The 21,238-nt window shown below is 44.8% G+C and overlaps 1 protein-coding gene across 12 annotated transcripts in view; it reads left to right on the top strand.

Moving 5' to 3' along the window:
* Positions 1-21,238, top strand: part of SPECC1 (sperm antigen with calponin homology and coiled-coil domains 1) — a 242,274-nt gene that overhangs the window by 76,317 nt on the left and 144,719 nt on the right. Inside the window, exon 1 of one of the 12 annotated variants that reach the window (XM_027519446.1) lies at positions 10,736-10,952. The exons of 10 other annotated variants lie outside the window; for them this stretch is intronic. In XM_027519446.1, coding sequence (XP_027375247.1) covers positions 10,913-10,952 — 40 coding nt within the window. In that variant the 5' untranslated portion in view covers positions 10,736-10,912. Of the gene's footprint in view, positions 1-10,735; positions 10,953-21,238 lie in introns of those variants that run through there. One more of the 12 variants, XM_027519450.1, reaches the window with a different exon arrangement.

The following is a 21,238-nucleotide window of genomic DNA, read 5'->3' as shown; positions in this document are numbered from 1 at the left end:
TGCCACCCTCCTGCCACACTGGATGTTGACAGCAGTTCTGATCACCAGGAACAGACCAGCTCGTAAGCATCAGGAAGCCTTTCTGGATCCCTCGGTGGGCTGTGCTTTTTTCCCTTTTAAGGACACACTGCTTGTGTCCTTCTGTCCAGCCCTCCTGAGTCCTACCTGGTGCTGCTGCTCTGTCCTTCCTCCTCATTCTCTTCTCCTGGGACCATGTGTTGGACCTGCTGGCAGCACACTCAGGAAGAAGGCCCATCCTGCTCGGGGGTGAGGCCTCTCTCTTCCCTTTTATCTCATCTTCTTCAAAGCGTGTATCTTTCTAGCCTTGATTCTTGGTAGTGAGGTACCCCTGGACTTCAGTCACGCTAATTGACTCACAGTGAGGACGGGGCTCTTTTTAGTTCAGAAATAATTCATAGAGCCCTGAAGGCTCATCTATGTATCTCCCTTGACTTAAAACCCAGCTTTATGGAAGGGTAATTTACATATTCTCAAATTCACCCATTTAAGATGTGCAGGCTGATGATTTTTACGCAATTTTCTGGGTTACAACCATCCACCACGACTGGGCTTTAGAACGTTCCCATCACACCAGAAGGATGCTCGCGTTGTTTCCAGTCAATTCCTGTTTCACTCCAGCTGCAGGCAACTGCTTTCTGTCCCTATAGGTCCACCCTCAACTTTGCTTGCTGCCTTCTGGAGCATTCATCAGACCAACACTAACGGTGTTTGCCTGAGGAATTTCTTCTGATTCAATTACTACACTTCATTCGTCACCCTCTCTTTGACTCTCCCCGTGTTTAAGTTTCTCTTGGTTTCTCTTTGTATGAACCTTGTTGGCCTTTGACTTATTGGGAAACCTGAGTTTCCCCTTTTCCTTTAGAAAATGGAAAACTTGGAGTGTCATGTACAAAACATGTATTGGGTAGTATTGACTGAGTAAAGCAGCCTTAGGCCCTCACTCTTGGGACTTCAAGAAACCATTGAGGGGAAGTTTGAAGTGGGGCGAAGTCAAGTTATAGTAATAAGTGAGCCGTGATACCCTGTGATCTACCTAGTCTTCCTCACCTTTCTTTCAAACATTGGCAAGCACTGATCTTTTTATTGTCTTCATAGTTTTGCCTTCTCCAGAATGTCATATGGGGTTTCCCAGGTGACTCAGTGGCAAAAAATACGCCTGCCAATGCAGGAGACGCAGGAGACTCCGGTTTGATTCTGGAGATGGGTATGGCAACCCACGCCAGTATCCTCGCCTGGAGAATCCCATGGACTGAAGAACCTAGTGGGCTATAATCTATGGGGTCTAAAAGAGTCTGACGTGACACAGAGAATCAGCATGCACACAGAATGTCATATGACTGGTATCATACAGGATGTAACCTTTTCAGACTGTCTTCTTACACTTTGCAATCTACATTTAAGGTTCCTCCATGTCCTTCTGTGGTTTGACAGCTCATTTCTTTTTAATTCTGAATAATGATATGTATGGACCACAGTTTGTGTGTCCATTTATCTATTCACCACCTTGCCTTTGGATAAATATCAAGGAGCATGATGGATGTTATGTGGTGAGGATTTGTTTACTTTTGTAACAGACTGCCAGGTTGTCTTCCCAAGGGGCTGCACCATTTTGCATCCTCACAAACAATGAATTAGAGTTCCTGTTGCTCTTTATCATTGCCAACATTTGGTGTTGTCGGTGTTTGGGATTTTCACCATTCTAATACATGTGTTGTGGTATGGATTAAGATTTTTTAAAATCTTGGTACAAGCAGAAATTTGAAGTTTGATTAGGTATTTGCTAAGAGATTATTGTCAGTTTTTTTCAGTTGGGATAATGGAACTGTGGTTTTATTTTGTTTTTCTAAAGCATCCTTACCTTTGGAACACAAATTGAAACATTTGCCAATGAAATAGGATGTCTGGGATTGCTTCACATTACTTGGGAATGGGGGGGGGGGAATGGATGATGGTATTTGAAACAAGGTTGACAATGAATTGATGTGTTGAAACTGGGTTGATAGAGGATCATTACAACATTGCTTTCTATTTTTTGTATATGTTAGAATTTTTAATAATAAATATTTAAAATTAGAGTAGCTCATGTTATTAAAAAATGGTGGGCTCTTTGGTGTTTAGTAAGAATTTCAGCCTGTCTTCTAGCACCACCTTTAGAGTAAGCTCAGTCCTTAATGGCATCATGGAGAAGGAAGGGATATATGTTCAACAATTGTACATGTACTGGGTTAATATTTAAAGGATCCTCCTAGAAACTAAAGAATCTTCTAGTAATATACACAGTTTTACCTGACATTATTTAAAGAATATATGTGATTTTTTTCAAAGTGAATTTTTTAAATTGCAAAAGCAGTACAATGTGCACTACAGCCAAATAAAAAACATATGGAGAAGCAAAACAACAATAAAAGAACATAAAGGACATAAAATCTCACCCACTGCATTCAAAGAGAGCCACTCATTCTTTATCAGAACTTTGAGGTATAACTTTCCATCTGTGTCTTTGTGTCCAGATGTTTTTTGTTTGTTTGTTTATAAACAAGAAATAAGATTTATGTCCTTGATATATGTACCCTTCTGCTTTCTAGGGTAGCAAGTCTGATACATTGTTCAGGGGCTGCATAGGCACCATTTTATGACTGTGTCATCATTTATTTAACCATCATTTATTAGCCCCAGTGTAGGACTTCCTTGGTGTCTCAGACAGTAAAGAATCTGCCTGCAATGCAGGAGACCCAGGTTCTGATCGCTGGGTCGGGAAGACCAGACTGAGCGGCTTTCCTCTTTCCATGTTAAACACTGAAGATTTTTCCCAACTTTTTGCTGTTACAAACAGAAGGGGTCCTTATATTCAATCAGTTCAGTTCAGTTCAGTCGCTCAGTCCTGTCCGACTCTTTGCGATCTCATGAATCGCCACACGCCAGGCCTCCGTGTCCATCACCAACTCCCGGAGTTCACCCAAACTCATGTCCATTAAGTCGGTGATGCCATCCAGCCATCTCATCCTCTGTCGTCCCCTTCTCCTCCTACCCTCAATTCCTCGCAGTATCAGAGTCTTTTCCAATGAGTCAACTCTTCTCATGACGTGGCCAAAATACTGGAGTTTCAGCTTCATCATCATTCCTTCCAATGAACACCCAGGACTGACCTCCTTTAGGATGGACTGGTTGGATCTCCTTGCAGTCCAAGGGACTCTCAAGAGTCTTCTCCAACACCACAGTTCAAAAGCATCAATTCTTTGGCGCTCAGCTTTCTTCACAGTCCAACTCTCACATCCATACATGACCACTGGAAAAACCATAGCCTTGACTAGACGGACCGTTGTTGGCAAAGTAATGTCTCTGCTTTTGAATATGCTCTCTAGGTTGGTCATAACTTTCCTTCCAAGGAGTAAGCGTCTTTTAATTTCATGGCTGCAGTCACCATCTGCAGTGATTTTGGAGCCCCCAAAAATAAAGTCTGACACTGTTTCCACTGTTTCTCCATCGATTTCCCATGAAGTGATGGGACCAGATGCCGTGATCTTCGTTTTCTGAATGTTGAGCTTTAAGCCAACTTTTTCACTCTCCACTTTCACTTTCATCAAGAGGCTTTTTAGTTCCTCTTCACTTTCTGCCATAAGGGTGGTGTCATCTGCATATCTGAGGTTACTGATATTTCTCCCGGCAATCTTGATTCCAGCTTGTGCTTCTTCCAGCCCAGCGTTTCTCATGATGTGCTCTGCATATAAGTTAAATAAGCAGGGTGACAGTATACAGCCTTGACGTACTCCTTTTCCTATTTGGAACCAGTCTGTTGTTCCATGTCCAGTTCTAACTGTTGCTTCCTGACCTGCATATAGGTTTCTCAAGAGGCAGGTCAGGGGATCTGGTATTCCCATCTCTTTCACAATTTTCCACAGTTTATTGTGATCCACACAGTCAAAGGCTTTGGCATAGTCTATAAAGCAGAGATAGATGTTTTTTCTGGAACTCTCTTGCTTTTTTGATAATCCAGCGGATGTTGGCAACTTGATCTCTGGTTCCTCTGCCTTTTCCAAAACCAGCTTGAACATCTGGAAGTTCACGGTTCACGTACTGCTGAAGCCTGCCTTGGAGAATTTTGAGTATTACTTTACTAGCGTGTGAGATGAGTGCAATTGTGCGGTAGTTTGAGCATTCTTTGGCATTGCCTTTCTTTCAATGAAGATTCCTAAAAAGCCTTCCCCGCCCCCCCCACCGGTCTTCCTTAAATAACCATTTCAAATAGAGATAAAATAGAAAATACATAATTCCAGGGTTTTTTTTTTTTTTTTGGAGACAATCCAGGAAATTTTAATATGGACTGTGTTGTTTACTCGGGTTCAAACCAGAGCTGACAGGCGGATTCTTTACCACTGAGCCACCAGGGAAGCCCACGGACTGTATACTATACACTATTTTGAAAGTACTGTTTTTCGTAGGTTTGATTGTGGTATGGTAGGAGAGTTCAGGAGATTGTGCTGGAACTAGTTGGAGGGGAAATGTAATGATGTCATGTTGTCTGCTGCTGCTGGCTGCTGCTAAGTCGCTTCAGTCATGTCCGACTCTGTGTGACCCCACGAACGGCAGCCCACCAGGCTCCCCCGTCCCTGGGATTCTCCAGGCAACACTGGAATGGGTTGCCATTTCCTTCTCCAATGCATGAAAGTGAAAAGTGAAAGGGAAGTCGCTCAGTCGTGTCTGACTCTAGTGACCCCATGGACTGCAGCCCACCAGGCTCCTCCGTCCATGGGATTTTCCAGGCAAGAGTACTGGAGTGGGGTGCCATTGCCTTCTCCGATGTTGTCTGCAACATACTTCAAATGAGTCAATGAAGAATAAAATGGAGAGGGATCAAGATAGAGGCAAATGTGGTAAAATGTTTCTAGTTTGTAAACAAGGTGATGGATATCGAAGGTGTTGACTGTAGTATTCCCTTTAGTGTTCACTGTAGTGTTCTGGCCGAACTTTTCTATGAATCTGAAAATGTTCACAGTGAAAGTTCGGACAAAAAAGAAGGCTTTCCCCCTTTTAATTTTATAAAATATTCATCCATGTTTACTTCCAGAACTTTTATATTTTCATCTTTTACAGTTAAATTTATATTGAATTGGAATTTATTTGGGGCATAAAGAGGGAGATATGGCTGTCACTTAATTTGAAGTGTTACTTTATGTTTAATCCTTTTGGGAATTTCCATTCTGTTGTAACCACACTGTTTTTCTGATGGAATTTTATGGCATATTTTTCCTTTTTTTAAAAAAAATTATGTCTTTATTTTTAGCTGCACTGGGTCTCCATTGCTGCAAAGACTTTCTCTAGTTGCCGTGAGCAGGGGTCACTGTTTGTTGTGATGCTTGGGCTTCTCATTGCAGTGGCTTCTCTTGTTGCAGAGCACAAACTCTAGGCGAGTGGGCTTTAGTAGTGGTGGCGCATGGGCTTCATTGCTCCATGGCATGTGGAATGTTCCCTGACCAGGGATTGAACCTGTGTCCCCTGCATTGGCAGGTGGACTCTCAATCACTGGACTACCAGAGAAGCCTGCATGTTTTTATTTCTAATAAGGCAAATCTCTTCTCGTTATTCTTCCTCTTGCAAACTTTCTTAGGCTTTCTGATACTTTATTCCTCCAGGTGAGTCTTGGAATAAACACATCAAGTTCATGATTCATTTGAATTTTGATAAAATTATATATTATAACTATTTGGGCAGACATGATGTCTTTATAATGTTTACTCTTTTCATTTCAGTGACATAGTATTTCTGTGGAGAGCAAAGAATCCTTCAGAAGCTAAGTGACCATCACAGAACTATTTTGTTTGTTTGAGAAATTAGTGGCATATTATAGAGTAAGTAAATATGTTATTTACTTTAGTATTTATTAGATGTGGATGCAAAAAGGAGTAAGACAGCATCCTTGCCACTCGTGGAGTTCACAGTGTATAAATAATAGTTTAAGTAACATGGTTCTGTGGGAAAACACAAGCATTTCCAAGGACAGCAGCACTGAAAAGGAGTATTTGATGCTGGCTGGGGTGAGCAGGCCCCCAGAGGAAGTGATGCCTGACCACGAATTTAGAGCAGAAAACCCGCATTTTCCAGGTAGCCAGGTTACAGCAGAGTTAAACCAGAGTGAAGACAGCAGATAGGAAAGCGTAGGGGCTGAGACCAGGAGGGTGTGTGCAGGTTACCACAGCTGGCTTCATGTTGCTGGGAGGTACAGGGAGGCTGTACTATTATTTTAATATTTATTTATTTGGCTACCCCGGGTCTTAGTTGCAGCATGAGGGATCTTTAGTTGTGGCACGTGGGATCTAGTTCCCTGGGGACTAAGGCCAGGCCCCTTGCATTGGGAACGAGGAGTCTCAGCTACTGGAGCACCAGGTAAGTCCCAAGGGATGGTGTACTTTTGAAAGTGGTTTTGAGGCCAGAGTAACACGGTGGGAGGGTGCAAGATGATACCATGCAGGAGAACTGGGGACTTTATGCTACCAGTAGAGGAGAGCCCCAGATGGCTCGAGTGGTAAAGAAACCTCCTGCCAATGCAGGAAACGTAAGAGCGGTGGGTTTGATCCCTGGGTTGGGAAGATCCCCTGGAGAATGAAATGGCACCCCACTCTAGTATTCTTACGTAGGAAACCCCATGGGCAGAGGAGCCTAAGTGAGCTATAGTCCATGGGGTTAAAAGAGTCAGACACGACTGAAGCGACTTAGCAGAGCCTATAAACTCACTCATCCATTCCATTCGCTGTTCTTGTGATGTTTTCACTCTGCTGGAGAGACAAGTAAACAAGTCCACTAAACAGTGGAAAGTGTCACAAGGTCCACAAAGCCAGGAAGTGTGTGTGTTGAGGGTCTGATTTACTCTTTCATGTGATAAGACAAGAGAAACTCCTTTTAAGCGAACAAATGGTATTTGACCAGAGATCTGGGAAGTGAGAGGTCTGTTGGAATGTGGGGGAAAGCATTTGGGTCAGAGGGAACAGTGAGTGCAAAAGCCCTGGAGTCGGAGCACCTTGGCTGATCTGGGGAACAGTGAGGAGGTGCTGCAGCAAGACCGGTGGCTGGGGAGGTGGGGGCAAGTCCACAGTGGAGCGATGGGAGGGAATTCAGGGCCTTGGAGGCCATGGTGAGGGCTTGGCTTTTCCTCTGAGAGACAGAAAGAGCGTGTAAGTCGGGGGACTTGACCTGGGTCTTAGAAACGTCGCTCTGTCATGTGAAGGTCAGACCGTAAAGAGCCAGGGGCAGAAGAAGGGAGGCTGGATCGGAGGCGGTGGCAGAGATACTGGTGGGAGGTGACTATGGGCTGGTCCAGGTGGCAGCGGTGGAAGCCGTGAGCGGTGCTGAGAGATGGTGGCATTGACCACATACATCCTGACACATCCTGTTTACAGAGATGAGGGAGACTGTGTGAGACACTGATGGTATAAAACCTAGAATTGGGTTTTGTTCCCATTAAACTGAGGAACCTAAGTTGGAGGCATCAAGACGGTAGTTGGGTAGATGAATCCAGAGTTCAGAAGGCAGGACCAAGCTCAAGACACACAGGCAGGACTTAAAAGCTACAGCTTGGCTGCAAAGGCCAAGTTAGAGGCCTGAGCAAATTGGACAGAGGTGACCAGCCATGAGGGTACGCAGTGTCCAGAGGTCAGGGGATGAGGAGAAAGAAAGGAAGGGGACGGAGAGGAGGATGCCAGAGGAGGCAGGAAGCGAAGTATGCCGTCCAGGAAGCGGAGGGAATAAACACAGTGAGCACCCAAGTGCCCTGGGCGGCCTGAAACACTGAATGAAAGCTGAGGTGAACCAGTGTTCAGGGGACGCAGAGCTGGAAACCGCCGTCCTGCTTATGATTTTTTTCCTATTATGTATTTTCACTGCAAGAATTAGCAAGTTCGACCTTTTCCAGTCCTGTGGCCACTGCTGAGTTTTCCAAATTTGCTGGCATATGGAGTGCAGCACTTTCACAGCCTCATCTTTCAGGATTTGAAATAACTCGACTGGAATTCCATCACCTCCACTAGCTTTGTTTGTAGTGATGCTTTCTAAGGCTCACTTGACTTCACATTCCAGGATGTCTGGTTCTAGGTCAGTGATCACAGCATCATGATTATCTTGGTCGTGAGATCTTTTTTGTACAGTTCTTCTGTGTATTCTTGCCACCTCTTCTTAATATCTTCTGCTTCATGGAAAAGAAATGCAAAAAAGCAAAATGGCTGTCTGGGGAGGCCTTACAAATAGCTGTGAAAAGAAGAGAAGCGAAAAGCAAAGGAGAAAAGGAAAGATATAAGCATCTGAATGCAGAGTTCCAAAGAATAGCAAGGAGAGATGAGAAAGCCTTCCTCAGCGATCAATGCAAAGAAATAGAGGAAAACAACAGAATGGGAAAGACTAGAGATCTCTTCAAGAAAATTAGAGATACCAAGGGAATATTTCATGCAAAGATGGGCTCGATAAAGGACAGAAATGGTATGGACCTAACAGAAGCAGAAGATATTAAGAAGAAGTGGCAAGAAAACATAGAAGAACTGTACAAAAAAGATCTTCACGACCAAGATAATCACGATGGTGTGATCACTGACCTAGAGTCAGACATCCTGGAATGTGAAGTCAAGTGGGCCTTAGAAAGCATCACTACGAGCAAAGCTAGTGGAGGTGATGGAATTCCAGTTGAGCTATTTCAAATCCTGAAAGATGAGGCTGTGTAAGTGCTGCACTCCATATGCCAGCAAATTTGGAAAACTCAGCAGTGGCCACAGGACTGGAAAAGGTCAGTTTTTCATTCCAATCCCAAAGAAAGGCAATGCCAAAGAATGCTCAAACTACCGCACAATTGCACTCATCTCACATGCTAGTAAAGTAATGCTCAAAATTCTCCAAGCCAGGCTTCAGCAGTACGTGAACTGTGAACTTCCAGATGTTCAAGCTGGTTTTAGAAAAGGCAGAGGAACCAGAGATCAAGTTGCCAACATCCGCTGGATTATCAAAAAAGCAAGAGAGTTCCAGAAAAAACATCTATCTCTGCTTTATAGACTATGCCAAAGCCTTTGACTGTGTGGATCACAATAAACTGTGGAAAATTGTGAAAGAGATGGGAATACCAGACCCCCTGACCTGCCTCTTGAGAAACCTATATGCAGGTCAGGAAGCAACAGTTAGAACTGGACATGGAACAACAGACTGGTTCCAAATAGGAAAAGGAGTACGTCAAGGCTGTATATTGTCACCCGGCTTATTTAACTTATATGCAGAGCACATCATGAGAAACGCTGGGCTGGAAGAAGCACAAGCTGGAATCAAGATTGCCGGGAGAAATATCAGTAACCTCAGATATGCAGATGACACCACCCTTATGGCAGAAAGTGAAGAGGAACTAAAAAGCCTCTTGATGAAAGTGAAAGTGGAGAGTGAAAAAGTTGGCTTAAAGCTCAACATTCAGAAAACGAAGATCATGGCATCTGGTCCCATCACTTCATGGGAAATCGATGGGGAAACAGTGGAAACAGTGTCAGACTTTATTTTTGGGGGCTCCAAAATCACTGCAGATGGTGACTGCAGCCATGAAATTAAAAGACGCTTACTCCTTGGAAGGAAAGTTATGACCAACCTAGAGAGCATATTCAAAAGCAGAGACATTACTTTGCCAACAACGGTCCGTCTAGTCAAGGCTATGGTTTTTCCAGTGGTCATGTATGGATGTGAGAGTTGGACTGTGAAGAAAGCTGAGCGCCAAAGAATTGATGCTTTTGAACTGTGGTGTTGGAGAAGACTCTTGAGAGTCCCTTGGACTGCAAGGAGATCCAACCAGTCCATTCTGAAGGAGATTGGTCCTGGGTGTTCATTGGAAGGAATGATGATGAAGCTGAAACTCCAGTACTTTGGCCACGTCATGAGAAGAGTTGACTCATTGGAAAAGACTCTGATGCTGGGAGGGATTGGGGGCAGGAGGAGAAGAGGACGACAGAGGATGAGATGGCTGGATGGCATCACCGACTTGATGGACATGAGTTTGGGTGAACTCCGGGAGTTGGTGATGGACAGGGAGGCCTGGCGTGCTGCAATTCATGGGGTCGCAAAGAGTCGGACAGGACTGAGCGACTGAACTGAACTGAAGCGTTTTCACTGCAAGGCTGACTATGAAAGTCGTTCAGGGTGGAAAGTCGTTTAGGGTGATTTCCGTAACTCAGTCATTTCAGAGAGCAGATCCTGCTCGTGACTGGCATGCATTTTTATTTTTAGTGGCAGCATTCATCGTGGAGAATGTTGTTAAAGCGTCTTCCTCACCACCTCCGCCTCAAAACTTGCTTGTTGGTCTATTCATTTATCTCAAAACTTAACTCTAAACTTACCCAGAAAATACTTAGGAAGCGCCTGTCGTATGCAACCCCAGGTTTTTCCCGATGGTGTGATATCTCATGCGCAGGACTGTGCCTTCCTCGTGACACCTGGCCTCGGCCTCCCCGCAGTGGGGTTTTTCCAGCCCGCAGTGTCCAGCTGCAGTTCCCAGCGGCCGCCCCTAGAGGCCGGAAGTCGGGCGGCGGGCGCGTCCCTCCCCCACCGGGGAGGAAGAGTCTGGGAGCCCCAGAGAGATATGCAGATAAGGGGGCGGGGCAGCCCGAGTCGAGGCAGACGGCCTGCCGAGGGAGGGGCGGCATGCAGATAAGGTGGGCAGGGCCTTCGGGTGCGCGGGCCGCGGGAGTCGAGGTGGGCGGGCTGCATGCAGATGAGCGAGCGCGGAGTGGCCGGCGGCCGCTGGGACTGAAGCGACGGCCCTTTCTTTGACTGGAGCGGACCCGCCAGACGCAGCCGCTTCGTCAGCCCGAGCCGGTGTGAGCGGCCGCGCGGTGGACGCGCCGTCTGAGGCGGCCGGCCGGCCGCTGCCCTAGGCGGCCGAGCCATGGGCAACCACTCGGGGCGGCCCGAGGATCCCGAAGCAGGTCTGTGCGGCGTGCCGGGGGTCGCCGCGCCCCCTCGCGGCTGGGAGCCCTTCCCCCACCACCCCGGGCCGGGCCGCGCTGCCCGCGGGCGCCGGGGGGCGAAAAGGCGAAGTTCCCGGGTGTGAGTCCCGCCTCTGGAATGCGCGGCGGGGGTGGCAGGCTCACCTGTGCCCGCGCCGCGACCGGGGAGCGCCGCCGGCTCACCTGGCGGCCAGACGGGCGGAGGAGGGCCCGGGGCGACCCCGGGCTGGGAGAGGTCCGTGCGGACATGTGGGCCCCGGCCGCGCCCGTGTCACACACTTTCCAGAGCCCAGTGGACAGTGCGAGAGGTCAGCAGGTCTGTTACTCACCCTCAGACGGTGGGCCGGACGGTGACTGTTGCTCACTCAGAATAGCGGGGACCGATCCCAGGACCCGTGCTTCCGGTCCTCACACGGGTCCTCAGAGACGGCTGGCTTCGTCCTCAGCCCTGAGGGTCAGCCTGGCCTCCCGCAGACGTAGACTCTGCTGGCCACGGGGTCGCGTTTGCGGATGAATAGGATGTTTCTGCCCAGTCACACACGCAAACGGTTTACTTCAATGTCCCCAAGTGCGTGCTTGCCAGGAAAGGAGATTGTCCATCTCGGGCTGGAGTCCGGGGCCGGCAGGTGACTGGTCTGTGAATCTGGGACAGAGTCAGAACTCAAAACTCTTTTCCAGGGGGTGATTTTTAAATTTGAATTTGAATAAGGAAATTGCCCCAGCTTGTCCAAGTGACTTGTCCCCAAATCCGAGGCAGGGCTATCATTAAGATCTGGGTCTCTTAGCCTCGGTTCACTGGTCTCCACTCACCTGGGCAGGGAGGCTAGGCAGGGGCAGGCAGTGTCCTTGAGGCTGGGAGGCGGCGGCTATGGTACATTGGACTGGTACAATCAGGATGGGAAACTTGGCCACAAGTGGAGACCATGGAGGAAAAACTAGAGATGGGGTTACTGCATTGATTATGAAGGGGTGACTTTCTAAACTGCACAGCACTCATCCAGCCTTCTTTGGGCAAAATAGCCAATATTTGCAAATTAACGCACGTTTGTCTGTGTCCTAAACAGCCCTGCAATAAGCTATTAGGTAAGGGCTTCCCTCGGAGAAGGCGATGGCACCCCACTCCAGTACTTTTCCCTGGAAAATCCCATGGACGGAGGGGCCTGGTGGGCTGCAGTCCATGGGGTCGCTAGGAGTCGGACACGACTGAGCAACTTCACTTTCACTTTTCACTTTCATGCATTGGAGAAGGAAATGGCAACCCACTCCAGTGTTCTTGCCTGGAGAATCCCAGGGACGGGGGAGCCTGGTGGGCTGCCGTCTATGGGGTCTCACAGAGTCCGACACGACTGAAGCGACTTAGCAGCAGCAGCAGCAGCAGCAGCAGCAGCAGCAGCAGCAAGGGCTTCCCTGGTGGCTCAGCAGTAAAGAATCCACCTTCCAGTGCAGGCAACTCAGGTTTAATCCCTGGGTCTGGAAGATCCCCTGGAGGAAGAAATGGCAACCCATTCCAGTATTCTTGCCTGGGAAATCCCATGGACAGAGGAACCTGGTGGGCCATAGTCCATGGGGTCGCAGAGTCGGACATGACGAAACAAGAAAAGAATATGTAAGATTTTAAACACATCTCATTAATATCCACTTGCCCTGTGTATTATTTTGTTGGTGTCAAAACTATGAAGAGACTGTGCCCCTTGTTAGTTTTTAAGTGTTATTTGGGTGCTTGTGTTCCAGTTTCTAAGTGACCTTGCTTTTCAAAGCAATCTAATGAATAGCGGATGAAAAAGACATTTTTATGGCAGTGACTTATTTTATCGCACTTTTCTGAGTGCATACAATTTCAGTATAGGAACTCAAGTCTGATTTACTGCAAGTAAAGATACCCAGTTAGAAAGTCTTAGGAAAGACTGTCTTGCTAGACTATTGTCAGCTGAAAATGTGCATATAACTTTAAGTGATCTCTGTGCTGTGATGAAATGCTATAGAATGCACCAATGAGATCCCGGAAATGAGAGTTTTGTTAAAGATTAACACATCCTCAATCTGCTTTACCACCTTGCATGAGGCTGGGAGGGCAGGGCCTCCCATTGGCAGGTGTGGTGCATTGGACTAGACTCAGAGCAAGTGCTTTGAGGGTCCTCAGAGCAGGGGGCCCAAAGGTAAGCAGTGGAGGTGAGGAGGAGACAGGCACAGCAACACCCACGCCTGATTTCTACACCAGTCCTATGTCAGCTTTGTCCTCTGAGGCGCAGACTCTTAAACAGAATTGGGAATGAAGGAGGGTTATTAGAGGGTAAAATGCCTGAGAAAGAAGAGGTGGGAACCTGAATCAGGCCAGGAGAGCCATTGGAGCAGCACCCCAAAAAGGAAAAGGCAGCAGCAATTTTGGGCAGAGAACCTGCAAGTCTGACCAGGTCCCGGCCAGCTGCCAGGGAGCCCCTGAGAAGACTGCCTGGTAGAGGAGACCTGCTCGGGCAGTGAGAGCCAGGCCCTCATCCTCTCACTGGGTCAGGCCTTGCTGAGGCTTCCTGGAGAAATGTGCCTTCAGCTCAAAAGCCAGGCTGAGTTCCAGTGGCACTGGCTGCTGGAGTGTCAGTTCATACCTGTCCTTGCAGCTGAAGCCACAGTCTTTCTCGGAGGGAGATCCAAGCGGCACACCTCCTGGCTGACCCCCTTGAGACCTCAGTTGCTCCAACAGGGAGGGGCTGTTAGAGGGTAAATGAGGCAGAATCCCCATTCCACCCCATGAACCTCTACAGGCAGGCCTGAGGCAGAAGGCAGGTTCTCAGCTGCGGCTACCTTTCCAGCCTTGAAACTGTCTGCCATGGTAGCAAGAATTCTTTTGTGTGGGGATGCAGTCCTTAGAGTTGAGTCACTGTGACTGACTGTGGCATTATGGGACGGACGAGAGAAATGAATCAAGCAAAAGACATGAGAGTCTGCGTGAATAAGGGCAGCTGGAATCTGAACCTGTCAAGGACCACATCCCTTACTTCCTCAAAGGTCTCAGTTAACAGTCCTTCAGTTTCCAGCCAGGTTTTCAGTGCCTGCAGATCAGAGAGGGATGCTGGGTATAGTCACGCAGGTTGTGCACGGCTCAAAGGCAGCTGGGAATAAAGAGTGGGCCAGGGTGGGATTGTATCGCTCCAGAGGAATGGTGCCATTTTATATTCACACATAGGTGCCCAATATGCTAAAGAAACCTTATTTTCTACTTAGAGTTAAAACCTTAGAAGGCCATTCCCAGTGTCACCATGAACTGACAGCTTCTTACTCTCTGCTTTAAATCTGCGTGTGTTTTTAAACAGTGGATACCAGTGATAGGACACAAAAGTCAAAGCTTCAACCCCCACTCCCTCAGATTCCACTCCCTGTTGGTTAAGCTAACTGTGGTTAAAGACAGATCCCAGAATAGCCCCTTAAGACATTAAAAGTTGATTTCCCCTCACGCCCCGGTCCAGGGTGAGGTGGGGCCCTTTGAGAGTCATATGGTTGTTAGAGGCTCAGGCTAGTGAATGTGTCTTCTGGGTCCAGCTCCCGGGTTCTGCTGACTCTGATGGTGGTCAGGAGAGGGGAGAGGACATGAGGGTCCTGTGGGGGCTAGTGGGGCTGGGCCTGGACGGGGTGCCCGTCATCCCTATGGCATTCTCCCTCCCTACCTCCACCAGGCTCCAGCACCCAGCTCCACCCGGTGTGGAGCGGCTAGAAGGAGGCTCAGCCAGTGCCATGAAGAGGCCAGCAGGGATGTGAGGTCCACTCTCTACCACATCTGTGTCAATATTTTCTTAGGAAATTTTAGTCAGAAAAATTGAAAGGTATGTATAGCTAGCACCCGTAGACCCACCACAGAGTCTACAGTTAACATTCTGTTTCCGTTGCTTTATCCTGTTCATCCAGCTGTCCTTTCGTCAGTCCCTCTTATTTTTGATGCATTTCAAGGAAATGGTGGTTATCTCTATAGTTCTACATAATTTTGTATGTCTGTACTATTTCTTGATTTATTAGTTTTGAAGGTTGTATAGAGTGAGGAATTCAGTGCATTTTTAGTACTGTATTTCTCTCTTCCTCTGTTCCTGCAAGCCATACTAAAATTTTCTGAATTTATTGTTAGTAAAGTGTTAATGGTGGGGTACAGTTGTGGGTGTCTAGTTGTTGACTGTAAAACTTTGCTATATGAAATTTTCATTCAAAAAACAAAAATACTAAGGAAATCTTTTATTATTTATCACATGTATTTCTTGACTAACCAGCTTTAAATGGTGTCCTTGGCTCAGTAAAGAAGGATATGCTATCTCTACATTTCTTCTGCCATTTCCCCTACAGGCTCCATACCCTCTTCCCAGCCTTTTACATAGCAAGAACATTCTGTCTCCTAATTAGTATCATTAAATCTCTGTGTGTTTGTAGGTTAATTCTTAAAGTTGAAAACCAGTCAGCATTTAAAATACTAGGCTCGAATATTTATCATGTACTGGAAAACCAGGTAGTGCATCTAGAGGTAGAAGAGAAGGAAATTCAGGCTTACATGATTTAATTTATAATCTGTGACAGGCAATATTACTTTAAAAGAAAAAAAAAAAAATAGGGATTTCCCAGGTGGGCCAGTGGTTAATTAAGACTCTGCTCTTCCAATGCAAGGGACTTGGATTTGATCCCTGGTCAGGGAATTAAGATCCCACATGCCATGTGGTGTGACAAAAAAAAAATTAAAGGAAATCTAGAAGGAGTAAGTTGGCGCAGTGGTAAAGAATCCACCTGCCAGTGCAGGAGACGGAAGAGACGTGGGTTTGATCCCTGGGTCGGGAAAATCCTATGGAGAAGGAAATGGCAACTCACTTCAGTATTCTTGCCTGGAAAATTCCATGGACAGAGGAGACTGGCAGGCTATAGTCCATGGGGTCGAATAGAGTCAGATACGACTGACTGAGCACACAGTCACTATAGTTTTTTACTCCTAAAATGATCTTAACTTGCTTTTATCCTCTAATCCGGCTTCTCAAGTCTACAGATTGTTGTAGAGAATTCATTTTCTTCTTAAAGACAGAAGGCATGGCGGTTAAGAGTTTTGGCTCTGGAGCCACACTGTGTTCACATTCCCAGTTTTGTCCCTTAGCAGCTCTGAGGCTTTGGGCACATGAGTTAAGCTCCAAGAAAGAGGACAGTAGTACAGCCTGCCTCAGAAGGTTGTCGCAGTCGTTAATAGCTTGAAGCACATGATGGATTAGAATAGGCTCACACATCACAGAAAGTGCCCGGTAAGCTTTAGTCATGACTATTCCTGTCCTTCTGACTTAACATTTCCCGTTCAGACTTGGTTGCCTTCTGGTCTGGCTTTACTCTCAGGTGAGCTCCCTGCTTCTTGAAGCCTTTTTCTCGTTTCGTACGTTCCCTTTTCTCTGGCTGGAGCATTTCCTGTGATTCTGTCTGGCGCTGAAGTTTTATATATTCTATCATCTCCATGCTCACCTTTTTCTTCCAGCTTTTCTTATTGACTTTGAAATTTTCATCAATTATATTTTCTATTTCCAAAATATCTTTTTGTGCTTTGTTTTATCTTACTCATAGCAGTTCAGAGTTTTGAGTTACGGGGAAAGGAAGTGGAGTTGGTTGGTGGGCTTGAGCAAATTAATGGGCTGCCTTGTCCTTAGTTTTAGATTTCAGGGATTCATCAGAGTTTTGACAGCATTCACAAAGAGGAGAATATAGCATGTATTTTTCTCAGATGTATTTTGTTCCATAGAAGAATTTTAGAGTGAAACTAGTGTCCTGAGAGACATACTTGGAAAATGCAGCCTTTTAGAATTAAAAAAAAAAAAAAGATGTATATGTTAAAGATCAGTGATAACACATAATAAAAAAAGGTGAGAATATTAGATATATCTGTTAGTATAATAAATGGGTTAAACTTACTTAGAAAAAGAGCCTCCTCTGGATTAACACAGAAAACAAAATATATAAGCTGCATAAAAGCATAATATTCAGATGGTAGTTTGATTTTTAAAATTAAGTTGGTTAAAGTTGTGAATAATAAAAATCTAGTTCTAAAGAAAGCTTTCAAGTTCAACATCAAGTCCAGTTCTTATAAGTCTTTGTGTGTGCTGTGCTCATGTGTAATTATTCTTAAAAATATAGTGATTCTTAAGTCCTTATATACATCCCTAAACATTCACACAGTCTCTCTTGTGTGTGTGTGTGTGTAAATGCACACTGTCAATTACACACTTTAAATTAGAATCATGAGGCTGCTCTGTAATTCTTGGAAGATTCAGTTCTCTTAAACATTAAAATAGCTCCAAAATACAGGTATTTCTTAATTTATAATTCTATTGCTACTTGTTCATTTATACTACTTCTCTACTTGATTCTAAACCTTTCTTGAATTAAAAGATGTTTACTTACATGCTTTATTCCAAATAATAACTGGTATTGGAATTTTATCCCATATAATTTTGGGGTTGCGTTCTCAGTTTGATGAGGTTTTTTAACCAACAGAGATTTCCGGCAGGAACAGGATTCTTACCTGACACCGTACCAGCTGAGCACCTTTTGCTGCGATTGGGGCACAGTCTGGAGCAGCTGGATTTGCACCCATACAAAGATCATCCATGCGTGATGCTGTGTCTCACCCTTGATGTGATGATCTCTCTCTTTTGCCTTCAGCCTTACTGATAGTTTCCCTGGGCAAAGAATTCTAGGTTCAAAATCCTGGTAATCTCTTTGTGACACCGACTCCAGAACTTGAAGAAGAAAGTGGTCATGATGCCCATGTCCCTTAAATTCAAACTACATTTGCTCTTGGAGCTCCTGATAGGTGTCTGAGACCTCTGTTCTAACAGCCATATCACTTGATGAGGGTTTGCACTTCTTTGGCACTTAAAATATGTAACCATTTTCCTGTATGACTCAGAAGACCTTTGACTTGATAGAACACTGCCTGCTATTCTTAAACTTTCTGTGTAGTAAAGCAGTATCTGTCTTGATAGTGAAGAAAATGTGATTTAATTGCGGCTATCTGTCTCTCATGCCTTTGACTACTGAAACAATCGTATCAGTTAAAGATACACACCACAAAGCACCTTAAATCAGACTGGACTTTCAGTATTGATAAGAATACAATTCAAGAAGAAAAAGTAGCAGTTACAAAATGAGTACACTAACTAGACAAACCGTGGAAGTAATTAAATGCAAAAGCTATTAAAACTGCCTGAAAAAACTCACATGTGAAATGAGAGACTTCAGTGTGTGTGTTCGTGAAATGGTTAAAACATTGATCTCTTCTAGACCAGAAAGAAAACCTTATTACAGTCTCTTAAGGGAAATTTTACCGGTCACAATGCAGTAAAACTGTAGGAGTAGAAATTGAAATTTTAAACAGTTAACCCATCTTGATACAGCATGGTGTGGCTGTAGCTAACTGTACTGTATTGCATGTTTGAAAGTGGCTGGGGGTGAATCATTTTATAACTGCACTGTGACCGATGGTAACCATGCTTATTGTGGTGATCGCTTTACAGTGTATACAAATATCCATACATCGTTATGTTGTAAACCTGAAACGAGTGTAATGTTATCTATCAATTATATATAAAGAAAGCTGTTTGGAAATTTTGACCCAAATAGGATCTGAAAACTATGATTATGGATCATTTAGAAAAATAATAGTGAAATACTTTATATAGTTACAAATAGCAAGCTAGTTTAGTTCTCTAAAAGCTTTTATCATAAATGCAGTAAGTACTAGACATAGAAAATTAGAAAGTAAAGGACAAAAGAAATCTGGGAAAACAGGAGGGAATTTTATGTATATATGTTAATTTATTTAGTTTTGGCTGCGCTGGGTCTTTGTTGCTACGCGCGGACTTTCTCTAGTTGTGGAGAGTGGGGGCTGCTCTTTGCTGCGGTGCTCGGGCTCCTCGTTGCGGTGGCCTCTCGTGGTGGAGCACGGGCTCTAGGCTCGAGGGCTTCAGTAGATGCAGTGCACGGGCTCAGTAGTCGTGGTGCACGGGCTTAGTTGCTCCTTGGCCTGTGAGATCTTCCTAGACCAGGGATCAAACCCCTGTGTCCTACATTGGCAGGCGGATTCTTGTCCACTGTACCACCAGGGAAGTCCAGGAGGGAGTTTTTTAAAAAGGGGCGGAAATAATGAAGTCAATTTTGACAGCATCTGTTTCCTTGCTTCTATCCTCATCACCTGGCCCGTGACCTGGCACATGGTTCACACTCAGTATTTGTTAAATGAATATATGAAAGAACAAAAAAAAAGAAAAAAAAATCACTAGAATTGAAACATATAAGAATAGACCCTTTGTTAAAACAAGGAACTAGATAAAGCTGTAGTTAAACTAAGAAAAAAAAAACAAAACCCACAAGTACTCCAAATAAGCAATACAAGAATGTATGTAATCAGAGATGTGGTGGTTTAAAAAAATAGAATAAAAATAAAAAATTTTGATGAAATTTCCTAGGAGAAAGAAACTGCTAAATTCACGAAGTAGTGAAACACTTGGGCAGAATATTGGAAGACATCACAAAGTGACTTAAGGAAAAAACTTCAGAAAGAATCCTGAACTCAGATGATGTTAATATGCAGAGTTTTTCAAAGATCAGAAAAATAGATTTCTGTGCTATTTAAAGTCGTCAAATGCATCGTTTCCTAAAGATTATTAATGCATTATCAGCCCTGGGATTTCTTTGGAAGGAATGATGCTAAAGCTGAAACTCCAGTACTTTGGCCACCTCATGCGAAGAGTTGACTCATTGGAAAAGACTCTGATGCGGGGAGGGATTGGGGGCAAGAGGAGAAGGGGACAACAGAGGATAAGATGGCTGGATGGCATCACTGACTCGATGGATGTGAGTCTCAGTGAACTCCGGGAGTTGGTGATGGACAAGGAGGCCTGGCGTGCTGCGATTCATGGGGTCGCAAAGAGTCGGACACGACTGAGCGACTGATCTGATCTGATCTAATCTGATCTGACAGAGGGTGCATATAATGGTTTAGGGTATATACTGATGGCTAGTTCTTATTTTAGTAATTAAATTAAGCTGTGCTAGAAAAATTGTAAGTAGTTCATTGAGTCTATGTTGCTTAGGACAAGATTAGGTTTTTTAAAAAATGAGTTAACATTTAGTTTATGCACAAAAATATTAAAGATGTAATAGGACGTGCGTGCTCAGTGGCTCAGTCATGTCTGATTCTGCGACCCCATGGACTGTAGCCCACCAGGCTCCTCTGTCTGGGATTTCCCAGGCAAGAATACTAGAGTGGGTTGCCAGTTCCCTCTCCAGAGGATCTTCCTGATTCAGGGATCAAACCCAGGTGTCCTGCATTGGCAGGTGGGTTCTTTACTGCTGAGCTACCAGGGAAGCCCCAGGTAATAGGACAGGTAAATACAAATATAGCCAAAATTGTAAAGTGTTAGTCACCCAGTCATGTCCGACTCTTTGTGATCCCATGGACTGTAGCCCACCAAGGTCCTCTTGTCCAGTCAAGAATACTGGAGAGGGTTGACATTTCCGTCTCCAAAAATTGTAAAGGTGATACTCAAATAATAGAAACTTGAAAAACACTCCAGAAGACAAAAGATGGAGGACTCTGCAGTTTATTTTAACAGAGGCAGAGCTAATACTATTAACACTGTTCCTGATACTAAAGCCTTTCAGAGACAGAGGGGAAAGAAAGCCAGGGGACAGTGTGGCAGTGCACACGTCCTGACTGAAAGATAAGCTACATTTACTCCAGTGAGGCCTTTTCAAAATATTACACTCACTGGTTACAAAAAAAATGGTTTATTCCAAAATGCAATAATATTATTATATAAATTTACAACATCGGTACATTTAAAGAGAAGAAATTCATCTTACTGTATATATCAGTAGTGCATTTAATAACACTTAACATCTACCTCATAAACAGTTAATAGGAATGAATGGATTCTTTCAAAGATAATAAAATGGTCTGAAAGCCGCATACACCACGTTTAACAGGAAACTAAAAACACTCCTGCAGAGGTCAGGAAAAAACAGGTGCCCACAGAGGATATTGTTTTCAGATAGACTAGCCAAGGCAGTAAGATTTTTTTTTAATGTTTATTTTAAAAATGAGTCAAAATTAGCATTATTTATAGACTGTGGCCTTCCTAGGTGGCAATAGTGGTAGAACCCACTTGCCAGTGCAGGAGACATAAGAGACCTGGATTCAATCCCTGGGTTGGGAAGATCCCCTGGAGGAGGGAATGACAACCCACTCCAGTATTTTTGCCTGGAGA

This window comes from Bos indicus x Bos taurus, chromosome 19 (genome assembly GCF_003369695.1).
Source record: "Bos indicus x Bos taurus breed Angus x Brahman F1 hybrid chromosome 19, Bos_hybrid_MaternalHap_v2.0, whole genome shotgun sequence".
NCBI lineage: Eukaryota > Metazoa > Chordata > Mammalia > Artiodactyla > Bovidae > Bos > Bos indicus x Bos taurus.
The sequence above is the reverse complement of the archived record's forward strand: the minus strand, read 5'-3'. Positions and strand labels throughout refer to the sequence as shown.